At 53.4% G+C, this 16,852-nt stretch overlaps 1 protein-coding gene and 1 non-coding gene across 9 annotated transcripts; one reads left to right on the top strand and one right to left on the bottom strand.

Moving 5' to 3' along the window:
- Nucleotides 1–4,228: 4,228 nt before the first annotated feature.
- On the top strand, nt 4,229–15,989 carry PLEKHG2 (pleckstrin homology and RhoGEF domain containing G2). Of its 8 annotated transcripts, none has more exons than XM_059666573.1 (19): nt 4,229–6,179; nt 6,836–6,923; nt 7,768–8,036; nt 8,113–8,213; nt 9,256–9,322; nt 9,436–9,482; nt 9,672–9,822; nt 10,142–10,279; nt 10,473–10,673; nt 11,071–11,163; nt 11,252–11,338; nt 11,695–11,728; nt 11,819–11,920; nt 12,042–12,089; nt 12,169–12,207; nt 12,372–12,388; nt 12,792–12,968; nt 13,065–13,983; nt 14,067–15,989. In XM_059666573.1, exons 2-19 carry the CDS (start codon nt 6,857–6,859, stop codon nt 15,629–15,631), a joined length of 4,122 nt encoding a protein of 1,373 aa, XP_059522556.1. In that variant the 5' UTR covers nt 4,229–6,179; nt 6,836–6,856; the 3' UTR covers nt 15,632–15,989. The 8 variants fall into 8 exon arrangements, with proteins under 8 accessions (XP_059522556.1, XP_059522554.1, XP_059522549.1 ...); XM_059666571.1 differs by having other exon boundaries at nt 7,765–8,036; XM_059666566.1 differs by having other exon boundaries at nt 6,836–6,965; nt 7,765–8,036.
- TRNAI-UAU (transfer RNA isoleucine (anticodon UAU)) lies at nt 4,944–5,037 on the bottom strand. The gene is made up of 2 exons: nt 5,000–5,037; nt 4,944–4,979 (listed from the first exon to the last, which is right to left on the bottom strand). It is a non-coding gene; the product is annotated as a tRNA-Ile (tRNA).
- Nucleotides 15,990–16,852: the final 863 nt, after the last annotated feature.

The following is a 16,852-nucleotide window of genomic DNA, read 5'->3' as shown; positions in this document are numbered from 1 at the left end:
CTTCAAGTTCCTCTCTCCTTTCCCCCTACCCTCTCCACTCGTTCCCTCCCCACTCCCTCCCCAACCTTCCCTCCCCACCCCCGCCCGGTAGTGTTCTTCTCTCCTCCTCTCCTCCAGCTCCTCCCCCCTCCCGTCCTCATGCTTCCTGGCCCTCTCACCCCTCCCCTCCTTGGCCCTCCCCTTCCCCATAGACCGCTCTCACCTTTGATCTCTTTCTGGACACTGTTGTGGGAAAGGGCTCTCGCCCCCATACATTAAAAAAAGGGTTCTCTCCCTCTCTCTCCCTCTCCCTTCCTCTTTCAAATCAATTTTTAAAAAAAAATTTTTTTAAGTGTTGCCCTACCTAGCCGGTGTGGTTCAGTTGGTTGAGCGTCCCGGGTCGGGTTACACATAGGAGAAACCGGTCGATGTTTCTCTCACATAGATATTTTTCTCTCTCTCCCTCTCCCTCTCTAAAAAAAAAAAAAAAAAAATCAATTAAAAAAAAATTTTTAAAGGGTTTTGGGAGCCCTAACGGGTTTGGCTCAGTGGATGGAGCATCCGCCTGCTGACTGAAGGGTCCCAGGTTCGATTCTGGTCAAGGGCATATACCTAAGTTGCAGGCACATCCCCAGTAGGAGGTGTGTAGGAGGCAGCTGATCGATGTTTCTCTCCCATCGATGTTTCTAACTCTCTATCCCTCTCCCTTCTTCTCTGTAAAAAATCAATAAAATATATTTTAAAAAAAGGGGGGGGGGGTGTTGGGAAAGATAGAAACCCAGAAACCTAAAGACATAGGGGAGGCAGAGAAGAAGAGCAGGGTTTGCAATGACATTTACAGACACTGAAAGAATAAGAAACGCCGAAACCGGTTTGGCTCAGTGGATAGAGCGTCAGCCTGTGGACTGAGAGGTCCCGGGTTCGATTCCGGTCAAGGGCATGTACCTGGGTTGCGGGCACATCCCCGGTGGGGGATGTGCAAGAGGCGGCTGATCGATGTCTCTCTCTCATCGATGTTTCTAACTCTCTCTATCTCTCTCCCTTCCTCTCTGTGAAAAATCAATAAAATATATTAAAAAAAAACTATAAAAAAAAAAGAATAAGAAACATATCTCTGTTCTGCCCCTTCCCAAAAAAGAAATTTAAAAAAAATGGCACCTATCCCTGGCTGGTATGCTCAGTGGTTAGAGTGTCGGCCTGTGCACTGGATGATCCAGCATAGGTTCAGTCAAGAGCAACTACCTGGGGAGAACCAAGATGGCGGCATAGGTTAACGCCGGAGTTTGCTGCTTTGAACAACTACTTCAAAAGTGAAACCAAAAAACGGAAGGGACATCACCCAGAACCACAGGAACGCTGGCTGAGTGGAAGTCCTACAACTAGGAGGAAAGAGAAACGCACACGGACACTCAGAGGAGGCGCAGTGCTGAAGTCAAATTCTGAGGTGCGGAGTGCGCGGAGCGGGCTGGCGGCAGAGGGCGCGGTTGGCGTTTTCAATCGGGAGGGAGTCGCAGACTCTGAACTCCAGATCTGGGCGAGTCTTTAGGGACCCAGACTCAAACGGGAGAAGCGGGACTGTCTGGCTTCGGTCAGAGCGAGTGCAGCTTTCTCTCCCAGCTTTGCAGCGGGTGCTGGGACTCAGAGAGGCAGAGCCCCTGGGGACAGGACTGAGAGCCGCCATAACTGCTCTCTCCGGCCCACCCTGTTGATCCTGTGCGACCCGCCCCGCCCAAGCCCTGCACAGAGGCCTTTGCCGGATAGCCTCAGGCAAAGGCTAGATTAGCACCTCCCTAGAGGACAGAAGTTCTCTCACTGCTGACACAGCTGATTCTCATAGCCACTTGGCCTGGAGGTCAAACCCTCCCTGGGATTAGCTACAACAATCAAGATTTATCTATAAGACTGCGAACAAAGACCACTAGGGGGTGCACCAAGGAAGCATAACAAAATGCGGAGACAAAGAAACAGGACAAAATTGTCAAAGGAAGATATAGAGTTCAGAACCACACTTTTAAGGTCTCTCAAGAACTGTTTAGAAGCTGCCGATAAACTTAATGAGCTCTACACAAAAACTAATAAGACCCTCGATCTTATATTGGGGAACCAACTAGAAATTAAGCATACACGGACTGAAATAACGAATATTATACAGATGCCCGACAGCAGACCAGAGGAGCGCAAGAATCAAGTCAATGATTTGAAATGCGAGGAAGCAAAAAACATCCAACCGGAAAAGCAAAATGAAAAAAGAATCCAAAAATGCGAGGATAGTGTAAGGAGCCTCTGGGACAGCTTCAAGCGTACCAACATCAGAATTATAGGGGTGCCAGAAGATGAGAGAGAGCAAGATATTGAAAACCTATTTGAAGAAATAATGACAGAAAACTTCCCCCACCTGGTGAAAGAAATGGACTTACAGGTCCAAGAAGCGCGGAGAACCCCAAACAAAAGGAATCCAAAGAGGACCACACCAAGACACATCATAATTAAAATGCCAAGAGCAAAAGATAAAGAGAGAATCTTAAAAACAGCAAGAGAAAGAAACTCAGTTACCTACAAGGGAATACCCATACGACTGTCAGCTGATTTCTCAACAGAAACTTTGCAGGCCAGAAGGGAGTGGCAAGAAATATTCAAAGTGATGAATACCAAGAACCTACAACCAAGATTACTTTATCCAGCAAAGCTATCATTCAGAATTGAAGGTCAGATAAAGAGCTTCACAGATAAGGAAAAGCTAAAGGAGTTCATCACCACCAAACCAGGATTATATGAAATGCTGAAAGGTACCCTTTAAGAAGAGGAAGAGGAAGAAAAAGGTAAAGATACAAATTATGAACAACAAATATGCATCTATCAACAAGTGAATCTAAGAATCAAGTGAATAAATAATCTGATGAACAGAATGAACTGTTGATTATAATAGAATCAGAGACATAGAAAGGGAATGGACTGACTATTCTTGGGGGGGAAAGGGGTGTGGGAGATGTGGGAAGAGACTGGACAAAAATCGTGCACCTATGGATGAGGACAGTGGGTGGGGAGTGAGGGCGGAGGGTGGGGCGGGAACTGGGAGGAGGGGAGTTATGGGGGGAGAAAAAGAGGAACAAATGTAATAATCTGAACAATAAAGATTTAATTAAAAAAAATAATCCTATCTAATAAAAGAGAAACATGGTAAAAAAAAAAAAAAAAAAAAAGAGCAACTACCTGGGTTGCAGGTCTGATCCCAGCCCCCGTTGGGGGTGCATGTGGAGGTGGCCAATTGGTGTGTCAAATCGATGTTTCTCTCCTTTCTCCCCTCCTCCCCCCACTTGCTCTAAGAATCAATGGAAAAAATATCCTCACTACTCAGGTGAGAATAAAAAAAAAAAAGGCACCTATCACCAACTATCAGTGCCAAACACCTGGTCATCCCCTTGACTCCCCTCTCAAACCCACATCCTAGTCCAACAGCAGTCCTCTTTGATTCACCTAAATCTACAGTCCATCCTCCTGGCTCCTCCTCTGTTCCTCACCCTGGTCCTGTCCAGCATCGTCTCCCACCTGAACTGTCACTTCAGCCCCTTCCTAGTTTCCTGCCTCAGACCTCTGCCCCCAGTCTCTCCCCACTGCCTCCACTAGACAACCTGAGTCAGATCACTGCCTCCCGCACACCTCCTACTGGGGATGTGCCCTTGACCGGAATCAAACCTGGGACCTTTCAGTCCACAAGCCAACGCTCTATCCACTGAGCCAAACTGGTCAGGGCAAAGTTCTAAGCTTCCTGGACTGATTCTATCTTTGGTCAGTCTTGCTACAGCCACACTGGCTTAACTGCTCCACCAATAAGTAGCATATCTGACATGCTTCAGCCACAGGGCCTTTATGCTGTCTGTGTCCTCCGCCTGGAATACTCCTTCAGGTATCCCTATGCTCACTCCCAACTTCAGGTCTCTGCTCAAATGTCTCCTCAGTGAGAGGTCCCTGACTACTCTTACTGTAACCCACACCCCACCTCCCATTCCACCATCCTCCTTATCTTTTTTTTAAAATATATTTTATTGATTTTTTACAGAGAGGAAGGGAGAGACAGAGAGTCAGAAACATCAATGAGAGAGAAACACCGATCAGCAGCCTCCTGCACATCTCCTACTGGGGATGTGCCCGCAACCCAGGTACCCAGGTACATGCCCTTGACCGGAATCGAACCTGGGACCTTTCAGTCCGCAGGCCGATGCTCTATCCACTGAACCAAACCGGTTTCGGCTATCCTCCTTATCTTGCTCAACTTTTTCCATGACATTTATCACCACCTAACATAAGAAATGTATTTAGTTCCTATGTTTATAGGAATCTGCCTTCCCCACTAGAATGTCAAGTCCTCAGGGACAGGGACTTTGCCTTGTTCCCTGCAGTATCACTCATGTCGAAACCCTAAATAGTAGTTGGCCACATAATGGATGTTCAGTATTTGTTGGAAAAAAAAAAAAAAAAAACGATTCAGAAATGGTGAGAGGAAAAGAGTTAAAACTTCAAGACACACAAGAAAAAAAAAATGATGTTAACTAAACTTGTAATAATCATTTCACATTTTACACATAATTATGTTGTAGACCTTGGGCTAATACAGTACAATGTTATATGGTAATTATATCTAAGTGAAACTGGAAAAAAATCCAAGACAGAAACTCGAGGCAAGAGGCCATATAGTAGTAGAGGACCCACAGCCTGATACTTATACGGGCCTTAACTGAGATCTGCAGAGCCTATGAAATGTGCAGGCATCTAAAAGGCGATACCACCCTCTAGTGGCCTATAAAAACGGCACCTCCCCATGCTGCAGAACACTCCTTAACCGATGATCACCAGAATCCCTGGAGTCTTTCCAGCCCGAAAATCGAAATGTTCATTCCTCTAAGTGATACAGATTTATACAACGTTTAAGATTTATAAAAGCTGAGGAGCAAAAAAAGAGTCAAAACTGCTCCAGGTGAGGATCGAACTCACAACCTCGGCATCGCTCCGCCTTGCACTGTCTTATAAGTACCGCGCGCTAACCGATTGCGCCACTGGAGCTCTGGCCGCACCCTTTCGCCGTGGGGTCCTTCAGTTATTCTCGGCCACATGACCTCCCTGGACAGTTATGTTTCGCATTGTATATGCAAATATAAATTTTTTGGTTGGTCAATAGGAGAAAGTGTGTGACCAGCTCCTGATTCTCACGCCTGGAAGGCCCTTGCTGAAAAAAGGGAAAGTCTGCGAGGCGTTTGGAATGTGGAAGGCGTGTAGCCTGCCTTGGACTCGCCTCCTTATGAATATTCAGAACCTAAAGAGAAGGCGTTTTAACCCCCGGCTGGCCGGCCGGAAGCCGGCCCCTTCCCCCCGACACCCCCACCGCCGCGGGCGGGAACAGGATGTGAGCCCAGGCGGCTAGGGGGAGGGGAAGCCCAAGGCGACCGTCCCCAGCCCCACAGCTGGGACGGGGTCTCCCACTGCAGAAGTGGCGCTGCCACCGCTGCTGCTTGCGACCCGTGCCGCCCATCCCGGACCTCTTAGGCTCCAGAGCCGCGAGCTCGGGCGACCCTAGTCACTGCACCGGGTCTAGAGAGGCTCCGAAGCACAGGCTTCCGCGTGCAGGTTAGAGGACTCCAGATACCCAGGTGCCCAGCGCCTCCTCCCTGAAGGAGCCAAGAGCCCGGGGCATCAGCCCCCGCGACCCTGGAGGGCGAGCTCCCGGGGTTCCCAGAAACCTGAGCCCGAGACTCCCGGGGTTGGAAGAACTTGGGTTATGGACTGCTAGCGCCCCAACCACTTGTGCCCACTACTTCAGGGCACCCAGGAGTTTGGGACTCGCTGCACTTCAGCCTGGAGGTGGTGGAATTCCTGCTACTAGAGTTAGGGGAACGCAGGAATCCGTGCCATCCACCGCCCTATCTAGAAGTCTCAGGAATTTGGGTCCCTAGCATCCCCATCTGAGACTCAAGATTCAGGCTCCCAGCATCCTCCATTTAGAGGACCAAGAAATTCGGACCTCGGCAGCCCATTTTCCAAGAGAACTCGGATTCTGGTTCCCGGAGCCTGAGAGCCCGAAGTTTACATCCCTGACTTGCAGAGAGATCCACGGACCCAGGAGTCGGCTCCGCGCCTCCCCAGGGACCATGCTAGGGGTCAGATAGGAGCTGGGCTGTCTCGGTTCGGGGCCGGAGACTCCCCGGGAGGTGAGGGGGAAGGCAAGAGGCCCCGATGGGCTGGGGGAGGGGGCGGCGCCTCGCAGCTAAACAATGAGGGGGCGTGCCGGCGGGGCGCGCGCGGAGGCGCCGGCGGGAGTGGGGGGCTGGTGGGGGGTGGGAAGGCGGAGGGTTCAGAGAGCAGATCGCGGAGTGACTGGCCGGAGGGGCGGGGGGGATCCAGGCCTCAGGGCCTGCGCCCCAGCTCGCCGCTCTCGGTGGGGGAGGGAGCCGTCTGCTGGACCCTGGCATCCGGTCCCTCGGCCTTCTCCGCCCTCCCCTGGGATCCCGCGGCCTCCCGCCCACGGCTTTTCCCAGCCCTGCCCCTCGCCCTCGGCTGCAGCCAGAGCCCAGCCGTTCCCAGGATCCCTGAGCCTCCGGCCCCAGACAGACCAGACTCCCAGCTCCAGCGACTCTTTTGCTCTCTTCACTCTTCTTTGTCTTTGCCTTCCCATCTTTTTCTCTATGTTCTCTCTCCTTGTCCCCCTCTTTCTATCATTTTGCGTCTGTCTGCCCCATGAGTTACTACTCCCTGGGGCCCCTCCTTGGATTTAGACCACACTCCTGATTCTCAGCCCCCAAACTGTGAGTGTGGGCAATTGGAGGCTTATGACGTCTTGGTATCAAAGAAGGGGGTCTTTCTGCAGAAGCCGCTGAGCCACGCAGCCATGCCAGAGGGAGCCCGTGGACTGAGCCTGTCCAAACCCAGCCCTCGCCTTAGCCCCCGCCACAGAGGTGAAGTGTGTGACTGTGCAACTGTGTGTGAGACTCAGACAGGTGAGCATGCAAGGGGGGGGGCAGAGCCTGCTGGGCATTCATTCCTTTATTCCAGACACGGTGCAGCCCTCTGGCTGGCCCAACGTTGGGCAATGCTGGCAACACAGGGTGACCAAAATAGCCCCAGTCCTGCCCGCACAGAGCTCCAAGTCTGGTGGGGAAGATGGGCCTATCCCTAGACAGTGACCTATCTAGGGTATCAGATAGCGACCAGAGTGGGTGTCTCAGGACAGAGTGATCACAGCCAGCATGGGGGGGCCCAAAGGGCTGTGGGAACCTAGTCTGGGAAGTCAGAGGCGGCAACATCTAAACAGAACAGGAAGATTGGGAGGAAGAGCTGGGAAAGGCAAGGCAGAGTATTTATTCCATGCAGAGGGAGCAGTGTGTACAAAGGCCCCGAGTAAGGGGAAGCTGCGTGTGACGAATCCGGAGTGTGAGAAGTGGCATGGCTGTGGCGAGAGAGCAGACTGGAATGGTCTAATGGGCATAAGGTCCTGTGGACCTGAGGAGTTTGGACTTTATCCTGAGGGCAGGAAGGGGTTGTACTCAGGAGAGTGACTGGGTCAGACAGCAAATTGATAGACATCCCAGGCTGATACATGGAGGTGGATTAGAGAAGTGGAGGCCAGAAGCCCAGGGAGGACCCTGATGCGAGAGGACAGGAATGGATGAAGGCAGCACAGCAGAAAGGGGAGAAGGGAGCCTTGGGAAAGACACTGACCAAAGGTGTGTGAGTGTGAGGGCTGAGAGCACTCACTCAGTTGGGGAGACACCCTAACCTCCTGCTCCACACCCCCAGCAGCCTCCGCAACCCCCGCCATGGCCTCCCTTCGAGGTTCTGGGAGCTCCACATCCTTGAGCACAGTGGGCTCGGAGGGGGACCTGGCCCCAGGGCCCACCCCTGCCTGCTTAGCCTCCAGACCAGAGCCCCTTCCAGGGCCCCCCATCCGCCTGCATCTGTCGCCTGTGGGGACCCCTGGTTTGGTGAAACCCTCAAGGCTGGAGCGTGTGGCCCGTGAGATCGTGGAGACGGAGCGGGCCTATGTCCGGGACCTCCGCAGCATCGTGGAGGTGAGGCAGGAGGGCACCTGAGGCCAGTGGGTCCCAGCCCAGCCCTTTGCCCCAGTAACCCCAGTCATCCCCACAGGACTACCTGGGCCCCCTGCTGGATGGCGGGGTCCTGGGGCTGAGCACGGAGCAGGTGGGCACGCTGTTTGCAAACATCGAGGACATCTACGAGTTCAGCAGGTCAGGGGCTTGATGGGCCAGGAGAGTGGGGCTAAATGTCGAAACATTGGGCAGGGATCTTGATGGGGCGGGAGGACCCAGAGTGTGGAGGAGGGGATGGAGCCTGAGGATCTGGATGAGGTCCAAGTCCAAATAAGGGGATGGGTCCAGGCATCTGGATGGATTTTAGCGATGTGTCAGACTTGGGAGAACAATATATCTAAGGCCCAGATGGAGCCTGGAGATCATGACAGTGCGAGCCTTTGTGTCCTGGGAACCCCTCAGTCCCGGACAAATCAGGATGGTTGGTCCCCAGTGAGCAGGACGCTGGGTTTCAAGAATCAGGAGATCATGCAGTTATTATTTTTTAAATTGAGGGAGAGAGAGAGAGAGAGAAACACCTATTTGTTGTTCCACTTATTTATGCATTCATTGGTTGCTTCTTGTATGTGCCCCAACCGGGAATCAAACCAAATGCTCTAACCAACTGAAATATTCGGCCACGGCTGAGATTATAACATTATTGCAGGGGGTCTGAGTCATGACAAGATCTCAGAATCACAACGGAATCTTAAGATTATCACAGCTCTGAATGTTATGACACTGTTGTCCCTGGGTCATGACATGAGACACCCAGGCTCCAGCCAGCTGTGACAAGATTTCAGGCTGAGGAATGTGATTCAGTCCAAGGAAGTCTGAGCAGGTTGTGATGTTCCATGTAGGAATCAGAGGCCTCTTCCTCTGGACATGACAGCCCCTAGAGCAGTGGTTATTAGTCTTCTGGCCCTTTAAATACACTTCCTCATGTTGTGACCCAACCATAAAATTATTTTCATTGCTACTTCATAACTGTAATGTTGCTACTGTTATGAATCGTAATGTAAATATCTGATATGCAGGATGGTCTTAGGTACCCCCGTGAAAGGGTCGTTGCAACCCACAGGTTGAGAACCGCTGCCCTAGAGAGATCCTGGCAGCACCAAGCCCCCACCAAGCCTCTCGGAGTCCTCCCTTGGGAGGGTCTGGGGTCAGGGCGGTCTCTCACCCTTCCCTCTCCCCACAGCCAGCTCCTGGAGGACCTGGAGGGCAGCAGCAGTGCAGTGGGCATTGCAGAGTGCTTCGTGCAGAGGGTGAGTCGGGGTGCCAGGGCTCAATCTGGACTGGTGCCTGGGTAAGTGAGGAGCAGGCCTGTGCTAGGGGGGTCATGGGCAGTCTGAGGTGCTCATTCCCCTGTCACCCACAGAGTGAAGATTTTGACATCTACACGTTGTACTGCATGAACTACCCAAGGTGAGGGGTCCCAGGTTGTGCCCAGGAGCTGTTGTGCCAGCCAACCTCCCTCCACTCAACCCATCTACCCCTGCCAGACTGTGATAGTAACTGAACTCTCCCTAGCCTGCCCTTGACCCCTGCCTGCCCCCAACCCTCCCACCCCTGCCCACCAGAGATGCCCTCTCTTGACCTGTTCTGTGCCCCCAGCTCCCTAGCCCTGCTCCGGGAGCTGTCGCTGTCTCCACCCGCAGCCCTGTGGCTGCAGGAGCGCCAGGCCCAGCTCCACCACTCACTGCCCCTGCAGAGCTTCCTCCTGAAACCTGTTCAGCGCATCCTCAAGTACCACCTGTTGCTGCAGGTTTGCTGTGGCCCTTGAGGGTCTGCTTGGGGGAGACAGGTCCTGCCCATGGACCACCCAGGGGTTCATCTAGAGGGACGAACTGGGGAAGGTCTGGGGAGGCATTTGGTCCCTACAGACTGTGCCAGTGCTTGGGGTAGGGTCTTGTTGGCAATGGGGACTGGCATCAGCTGATTCGACTTTCTATCTCTTCCTGTTTATCTCTCTTTGCCTCTGGATCTCCATCTCTGCCCCTACCTTTATATGTCTCTCTGTCTCTATCATTCTTTCTCTTTCTCTGTTACTGCCCCCCCCCGGGTGTCCGGTGACTGCCTGGCAGGAGCTGGGCAAGCACTGGGTTGAGGGCCCGGGCACCGGGGGCCGCGAGATGGTAGAGGAGGCTATTGTGTCCATGACAGCCGTTGCCTGGTACATTAACGACATGAAGCGCAAGCAGGAACACGCTGCGCGCCTCCAGGTGACTCCAGGGTGGGCTGGATGGGAGGAGTGGGCATGAGGGCCTTCGTGGGGATGGTCAATGCTTCACAAGCGGCCTCAGAAGGTGGGCTCAGACAGCCCGGCCCCTTGTTATCCCCTCCCCCCCCCGTGCTGGGATGTGTGTGCCTCCCGTGATGTTTCTGTGTCCCGTGTACCTGGTGGGGTCCTGGCAGGAAGTGCAGCGGCAGCTGGGCGGCTGGACCGGCCCGGAGCTCAGTGCTTTCGGGGAGCTGGTGCTGGAAGGCTCATTCCGAGGTGGCGGAGGGGGTGGCCCCCGACTTCGAGGGGGTGAGCGGCTGCTCTTTCTATTCTCACGGATGCTGCTCGTGGCCAAACGCCGGGGGCCAGAATACACCTACAAGGGTCACATCTTTGTGAGTTACCTACAAACTATATTCTATATACCGATACCTGTATCTCTAAAGGGGTGACCAGGGGCAGGGTCTGGAAGGAGGGACAACCAGGGCCATGTTTTCTTGAGTCTGAGGGTGTAATAAGGATGGTGAGGCCAGCAGAATGCAGAGGGGGAGGACCTGGATTTGCTCACCAGACAAGTGTCTTCACGGGGGAAGCACGTCTTGATTCAGATGGGGGTAGGGAGGGCTGGTGAGGGAGAGCAGAGCCCAGCCTGGAGGAGAGGATCAACGGGAAGGGGGACCCCATACAACCATACAGGGCACATATTTCTAGGGGGTAGGAACCCAAATGCAAGGGCCACATTGTTGAGTCCAAGGGCTCTGAGCCTGCCACCCTCTCTGCTCGCCTATTCAGTGCTGCAACCTGAGTGTGAGCGAGAATCCTCGTGACCCTCTAGGGTTCAAGGTGGCCGATTTGACCATTCCCAAGCACAGGCACCTGCTTCAGGTGAGGAGACTGGGGCTGGGTGGGCAGGGTTCCCTCCAGCTCATAGACCTCGCACCTGACTTCCCACTCCACCCCCACCTACCGCCAGGCCAAGAACCAAGAAGAGAAGAGACTGTGGATTCACTGTCTCCAGCGTCTCTTCTTTGAGAACCACCCTGCCTCTATCCCAGCCAAGGTACAGCTCCTGCCACAGATGGGGGTTCTCAGAGTGCCACAGACTGTGGCCCCCCAGTGGTTCTGGAGGACACTGAGTGCAGGGGACTCCCTTAAAACGTGGCGGTTAAATTGCAGATAGGCTGCCTGGGTTTGAATTTCAGCTCCACTGTGTCCCGGCTTGGTGACTCTGATCAACCTCTCTGACCTCAGTTTCCTCACCAGGAAGAATAATAGCACCAACCTCATAGGGTTGTGGTGAGGAATAATTGTCATCAGTCATGTAATGTGCCTGTCATGTAGCAGCACTCACTAATGGGACTATGACTCAGGTGCTCAAGAGACCGGCTCCTCAACCCTCATCCTTGTGTCTTTCAGGCAAAACAAGTTCTTCTTGAAAACAGCCTGCACTGTGAGTTGGGGCCTTGGGTTGGTAGGTATGGAAGTAGAGGGGTTACTTCCAAGAAAGAGTAGATTCTTAGCCCCAAATCTCTCCCCACAGGTGCTCCTAAAAGTAAGCCTATCCCAGAGCCTGTGATCCCCCTACTTGGGTCTCCCCGACCTCGAGATGCTAGAAGTTTCACCCCTGGACGAAGGAACACAGGTAAAGAAGAGTTCCGCCCCCTTCTCCCCCAGGACTCAGGAATGTACGTACCCCCAGCCCTTCCTCTCCTAGAAGCCTGGGGTTGGGCTCATAACGAGGTTCTAATCTGCCTCTCCCACAGCTCCGTCTCCAGGCCCCTCCACTGCCCGCCATGGCCGTAGACAGTCTGGTGAGTTGATTCCACTGAAAGGTTAACTAGGGATCGGGGTGGGAGCTGGGCCCCTGACATCAGTGTGTCCTCTCCCCAGAGCCAGTGAAGGACCCTTATGTCATGTTTCCACAGAATGGTAAGTGACTGCCCAGCCCAGCCCGGTCCAGCCCTGTCTGTCTGTCTGTCTCTTCCCATGGGATGCCCAGTGTTCACGGGGGAGGGGTGACAGGGCAACTCATCAATTATAAGGAGTAAACTTATTCCTACATCTCACTTTTTTTCTCATTTCTTCTTTTCCAGCTAAGCCTAGACTCAAGGTAAGAAGTCTCTTGGGATGGAGTCTGGGGACCCAAAACAAGAATCTGATGGAGGAGGGAGCTTGAGTTATCAATTCCTGGGTTTGAATAAGAAGGGGACTGGGGCCAAAAACCGGTTTGGCTCAGTGGATAGAGCGTCGGCCTGCGGACTAAAAGGTCCCAGGTTCGATTCCGGTCAAGGGCATGTGCCTGGGTTGCGGGCACATCCCCAGTAGGAGATGTGCAGGAGGCAGCTGATCGATGTTTCTCTCTCATCAATGTTTCTAACTCTCTATCTCTCTCCCTTCCTCTCTGTAAAAAATCAATAAAATATATTTAAAAAAAAAAAAAAGAAGAAGGGGACTGGGAAGCAGGGGTGCTGACAGCTCTGGGTGCTTGCCCTCCATTCTTTCCTTCCTCATAGCAAGCTGGCAGTGAGGGGGAGCTCTACCCCTCTTTAGAGCCTCAGCCATCGGGTCCAGCTTCTGGACCTGCTGAGGACTTGGAAGACACTGGACCCCCGACGCTGGACCCCTCTGGGACCTCAATCACTGAAGAAATCCTGGAACTGCTGAACCAAAGAGGCCTCCGAGATGCAGGGGTGAGCTGGGCATCCCATCACAGTGTCCTTGGGGCTCTCGCTTGGGCGGGCACCGGAGCAGCCAAAGCACCTGATACTGTTGGTCTCTTCCCCCAGTGCTCGCTACAGCCACCTCCCCACGACATTCCCAAGTTCCCTGGAGACTCCCAAGTACCACGTGATGGTGAAAGCCTCACATTCCCAGCCCTGCCCAGCCGGGACTCTTCAGAAGAGGAGGATGAAGAGCTGGAGATGGACGAACGGGGCCCTTCCCCACTCCATGTCCTGGAGGGACTTGAAGGTTCCGGTGCAGCTGAAGTTCCCGACATTCCTGGCCTTACCAAAAATCCTGCCGTGTCCACCCTCCCTGAGAGGTCTAGCCTTTCTGAAATTCCTCCAATGCCCTGCCTTCCCAGTCTCTCTGACATTTCCAGTGTTTTTGAAATGCCCTGCCTTCCAGTCATACCCAGTGTCCCCGGCATTCCTGGTCTTTCCAGCCCTCCCACCCTTCCCTGTGACTCTTGGCTGCATGGCCCGCTGCAGGAGCCAGATGAGGCTCTAGCCACCAGGAGAGAACTGTTCTCTGGGGCCCGTGCTGGGAAACTGGGAGAGCCCTCCTCAGAGGGCAGGGCAGGGCAGGCAAGGGAGGAGGAGGATGGGGTATCATTTCCAGATTTCCGGCCCCAGGATGGTGCCCAAGATCAGGATGAGCTGGGATTCCGCTCTTGCTCCGAAATCCGGAGTGCCTGGCAGGCTCTGGAGCAGGGGCATTTGGCCCGGCCAGGTTTCCCAGAACCGCTGCTGATTCTGGAAGATTCAGATCTGCGAGGAGGGAGTGGGAGCGGAAAGGCCGGAGCCCCCAGTACAGAGCGGGCCGCATCCCGAGTGCGAGAGTTGGCCCGGCTGTACAGCGAGCGGATCCAGCAGATGCAGCGGGCCGAGACGCGGGCATCGGCCAACGCCCCCCGCCGCAGGCCACGGGCTCTGGCCCAACTCCAGCTGTCCCCCTGCCTGCCCCACGAGCAGGCCGAGCCAGGTGAGGTCCGGGTATGTGGTTGGCAGAGGCAGCCCATGCTGGAATGCCAATACCTGACTCAGTCCTCCTTTCTTTGGATACAGGGCCCCTGCCTGCATTTGGACACGTGTTGGTATGTGAACTGGCCTTCCCGCTGACTTTGGCCCAGGAATCTGTCCCCCTGGGCCCTGCTGCCCAGGTTCAAGCTGCTGCACCCCTGTCTAAGCAGGGAGGCTGCCTGGGTGGCCAGGGCCTAGATGTTTCCAGTTTGCCTGAGCAAGACCGTAGGGGCATCCGGATTCCAGATGCTCCCACTTTGCCTGAGCGAGGCCTCTGGAACGTCCAGAGTCCAGCCACCACACCTTTTCCCAAGCAGGAAGGCCCAGCTGTCCAGGTCCCAGCTATTGCATCTCTACCTGATCAAGAAGGCCACCCGGAAATGCAAATTTCAATGACCACTCCTTTGCCTGCGCATAGAGGCCACAGGGATATACAGCTTCCGGCTACCACCTTTTTCCCTCAGCAAGAATGTCAGATGGACATCCAAGTTCCAACCACCCCGGCTTTGCTGAAGCAGGGAAGTTGTTCTCGTGTCACAGGTTTAGCCACCTCTCCTATGCCCAAGCAAGAAGACCACCGAGACTGCCAAAGTCCAGCCAGCACCCCATTAACTAAGCAGGGAGGTTTCATGGATGTTCGGTCCCCAGCCACTGTCTGCAGCCAAGCCGTTGACCCTTTGCTTTTGCATGGAAGCAGCCTGGACCATCAGATCCCAGCCAACGCCCCACTGCCCTTGGAACCTGACCTCTCAGACATTCAGGTTCTGGATACCTCACCTTTGCCTGTATATGGAAGCCACCTAGACCACCAGATCCCAGCCAATGCTCCATTGTCTTTGCCCCAGGATCTCCCAGACATTCAGGCTCCGGTTGCCATAGCCGTGCCCCAGCCGCAAGGCCTCATGGACACACGGGTCCAAGCACTCGCACCTTTGCCCAAGCGCGGAGACCTGCCAGACATCCAGGCTGCCATTGCTGTACCTTTGCTCCAGGAGCAAAGTCTCACAGACCTTCAGGTCCCCAAACCTACACCTTTGTTGGAGCAGAAGAGCCTCACAGACATCCATTGTACAGCTGCCACTCCTCTGCCTGAACAAGGAAGCTCATGGGACATTCAGGGCCTGTCACCCACCCCAGTTCAGACCACTGTGGCTTTGTCGAAACCAGAAGGCCACCCTGTCTCTCCCATTGCCAGGTCAGAGTCTTCAGACTTGACTCCACCCCACAGTCCCTCACCCCCAACCCGTCAGCTCCTGGGTCCCAATGCAGCTGCTCTCTCAAGATACCTGGCAGCCTCATACATCAGCCAGAGCCTAGCTCGGAGGCAGGGGCCTGGGGGAGAGGCCCCCCAAGCTTTCCGGGGTTCCTGGTCCTCTTCTGCCCCCACATCACGGGCACCTTCACCGCCGCCCCAACCCCAGCCCCCACCACCTCCAGCCAGGAGGCTCAGCTATGCCACCACAGTCAACATCCATGTCGGGGGTGGCGGGCGGCTACGGCCAGCCAAGGCCCAGGTCAGGTTGAACCACCCTGCTCTATTAGCTTCTACCCAGGAATCTGCGGGCTTTCGCAGAGCCCAGGGGGCTCCTGATGCCCCTTTGCACACATGAGCCAGGATATCAGACTTCTTAAAAAGCAAGGACTTCAACCAAACGCCACAGACTCTCAGAACTTCACCCAGAAGTCCAGGCACTGAAGACAAGTCTAAAATTGCTGCGGCCTTCCAACTTCTAGGTCCGCTTTGACAAGTGGTCCTTATTACTTACCTTGATTAACTCAGCAGGGATGGGGATGGGGATTTCATTAATATTTTGTTAATTAATATTATGACAGTATGTATCATTTCCAGTTCTGGAGATAGTGGGGGATAACAGAAGACGATGAGTGGGAAGGTCTGTCACAGTACAATTCAGTGGTTCTGAAAATTTGGGAAATCTCAAACTCTTTCAAAAATTACTGGCACCTGGACCCATTTCAATTTGGTGTGTGATTTCACAGGGTTTATGAACTGCTTTATGCCCATCCAGAAAAGCTAAGAAGCTTTGTTCCAAGTACAAATTCATTCCCTTAGCAATTTATCCAGTCCGTGTGTCCCATCATCACCCACTTATCTCATCCGCTCGGCCACCTTTACATCTCTCCATGCAGCTGTCTTTCCATCTATTTCACCCATCTTTCAATCCATCATCCCACCCATACGCCTTGACTTATTCAACCATCTCTATTCATCCATCCTACCCACCCATCTAGCATTCATTCGTCCATTAATCCATTGATCCCTCTGTCATCCCACCTGTTCATCTTTCCCACCCAGCCCTCTCCATTCATCCATGTAACTCTCCATATTTCCATCTCTATCTGTTCAGCATACATCTTATTCACATAACCATCTCCTCAACCATCTTGACCACTATCCTTCATTGGATTCTGCTGGGTCTTGGTACTACAGAACTTCAAAGACAGTTCCATGCTAACACCAAATTGGATCAGGTTTGAGATTCTGAGAAAAGTTTGTCCCCCATCTGTCCAATCCTGGCAAACACTCCCACCTTCATGACTATTCTGGTTCTTGTGCTCACCCACACATAATCAGACCCTTTCCCCGCTTCTCTAGTTTGAGACCTCTACAGTGCCTTAGTGTGCCCCCTCAACCCCCAGGAAATTCAGGTTATAGAGACAAAGGCTTTTTCCAAAAACAATTTTTTAAAAAAATTATTGATTTTAGAGAGGAAGGGGAAGAGAGAGTGAAACCTCAATTTGTTGTTCCACTTATTTATGCATTAATTGGTTGATTCTTGTATGTGTCCTGCTGGGGATCGAACCTGCAACCT

Source organism: Myotis daubentonii, chromosome 15, assembly GCF_963259705.1.
Source record: "Myotis daubentonii chromosome 15, mMyoDau2.1, whole genome shotgun sequence".
Lineage (NCBI taxonomy): Eukaryota > Metazoa > Chordata > Mammalia > Chiroptera > Vespertilionidae > Myotis > Myotis daubentonii.
The sequence above is the reverse complement of the archived record's forward strand: the minus strand, read 5'-3'. Positions and strand labels throughout refer to the sequence as shown.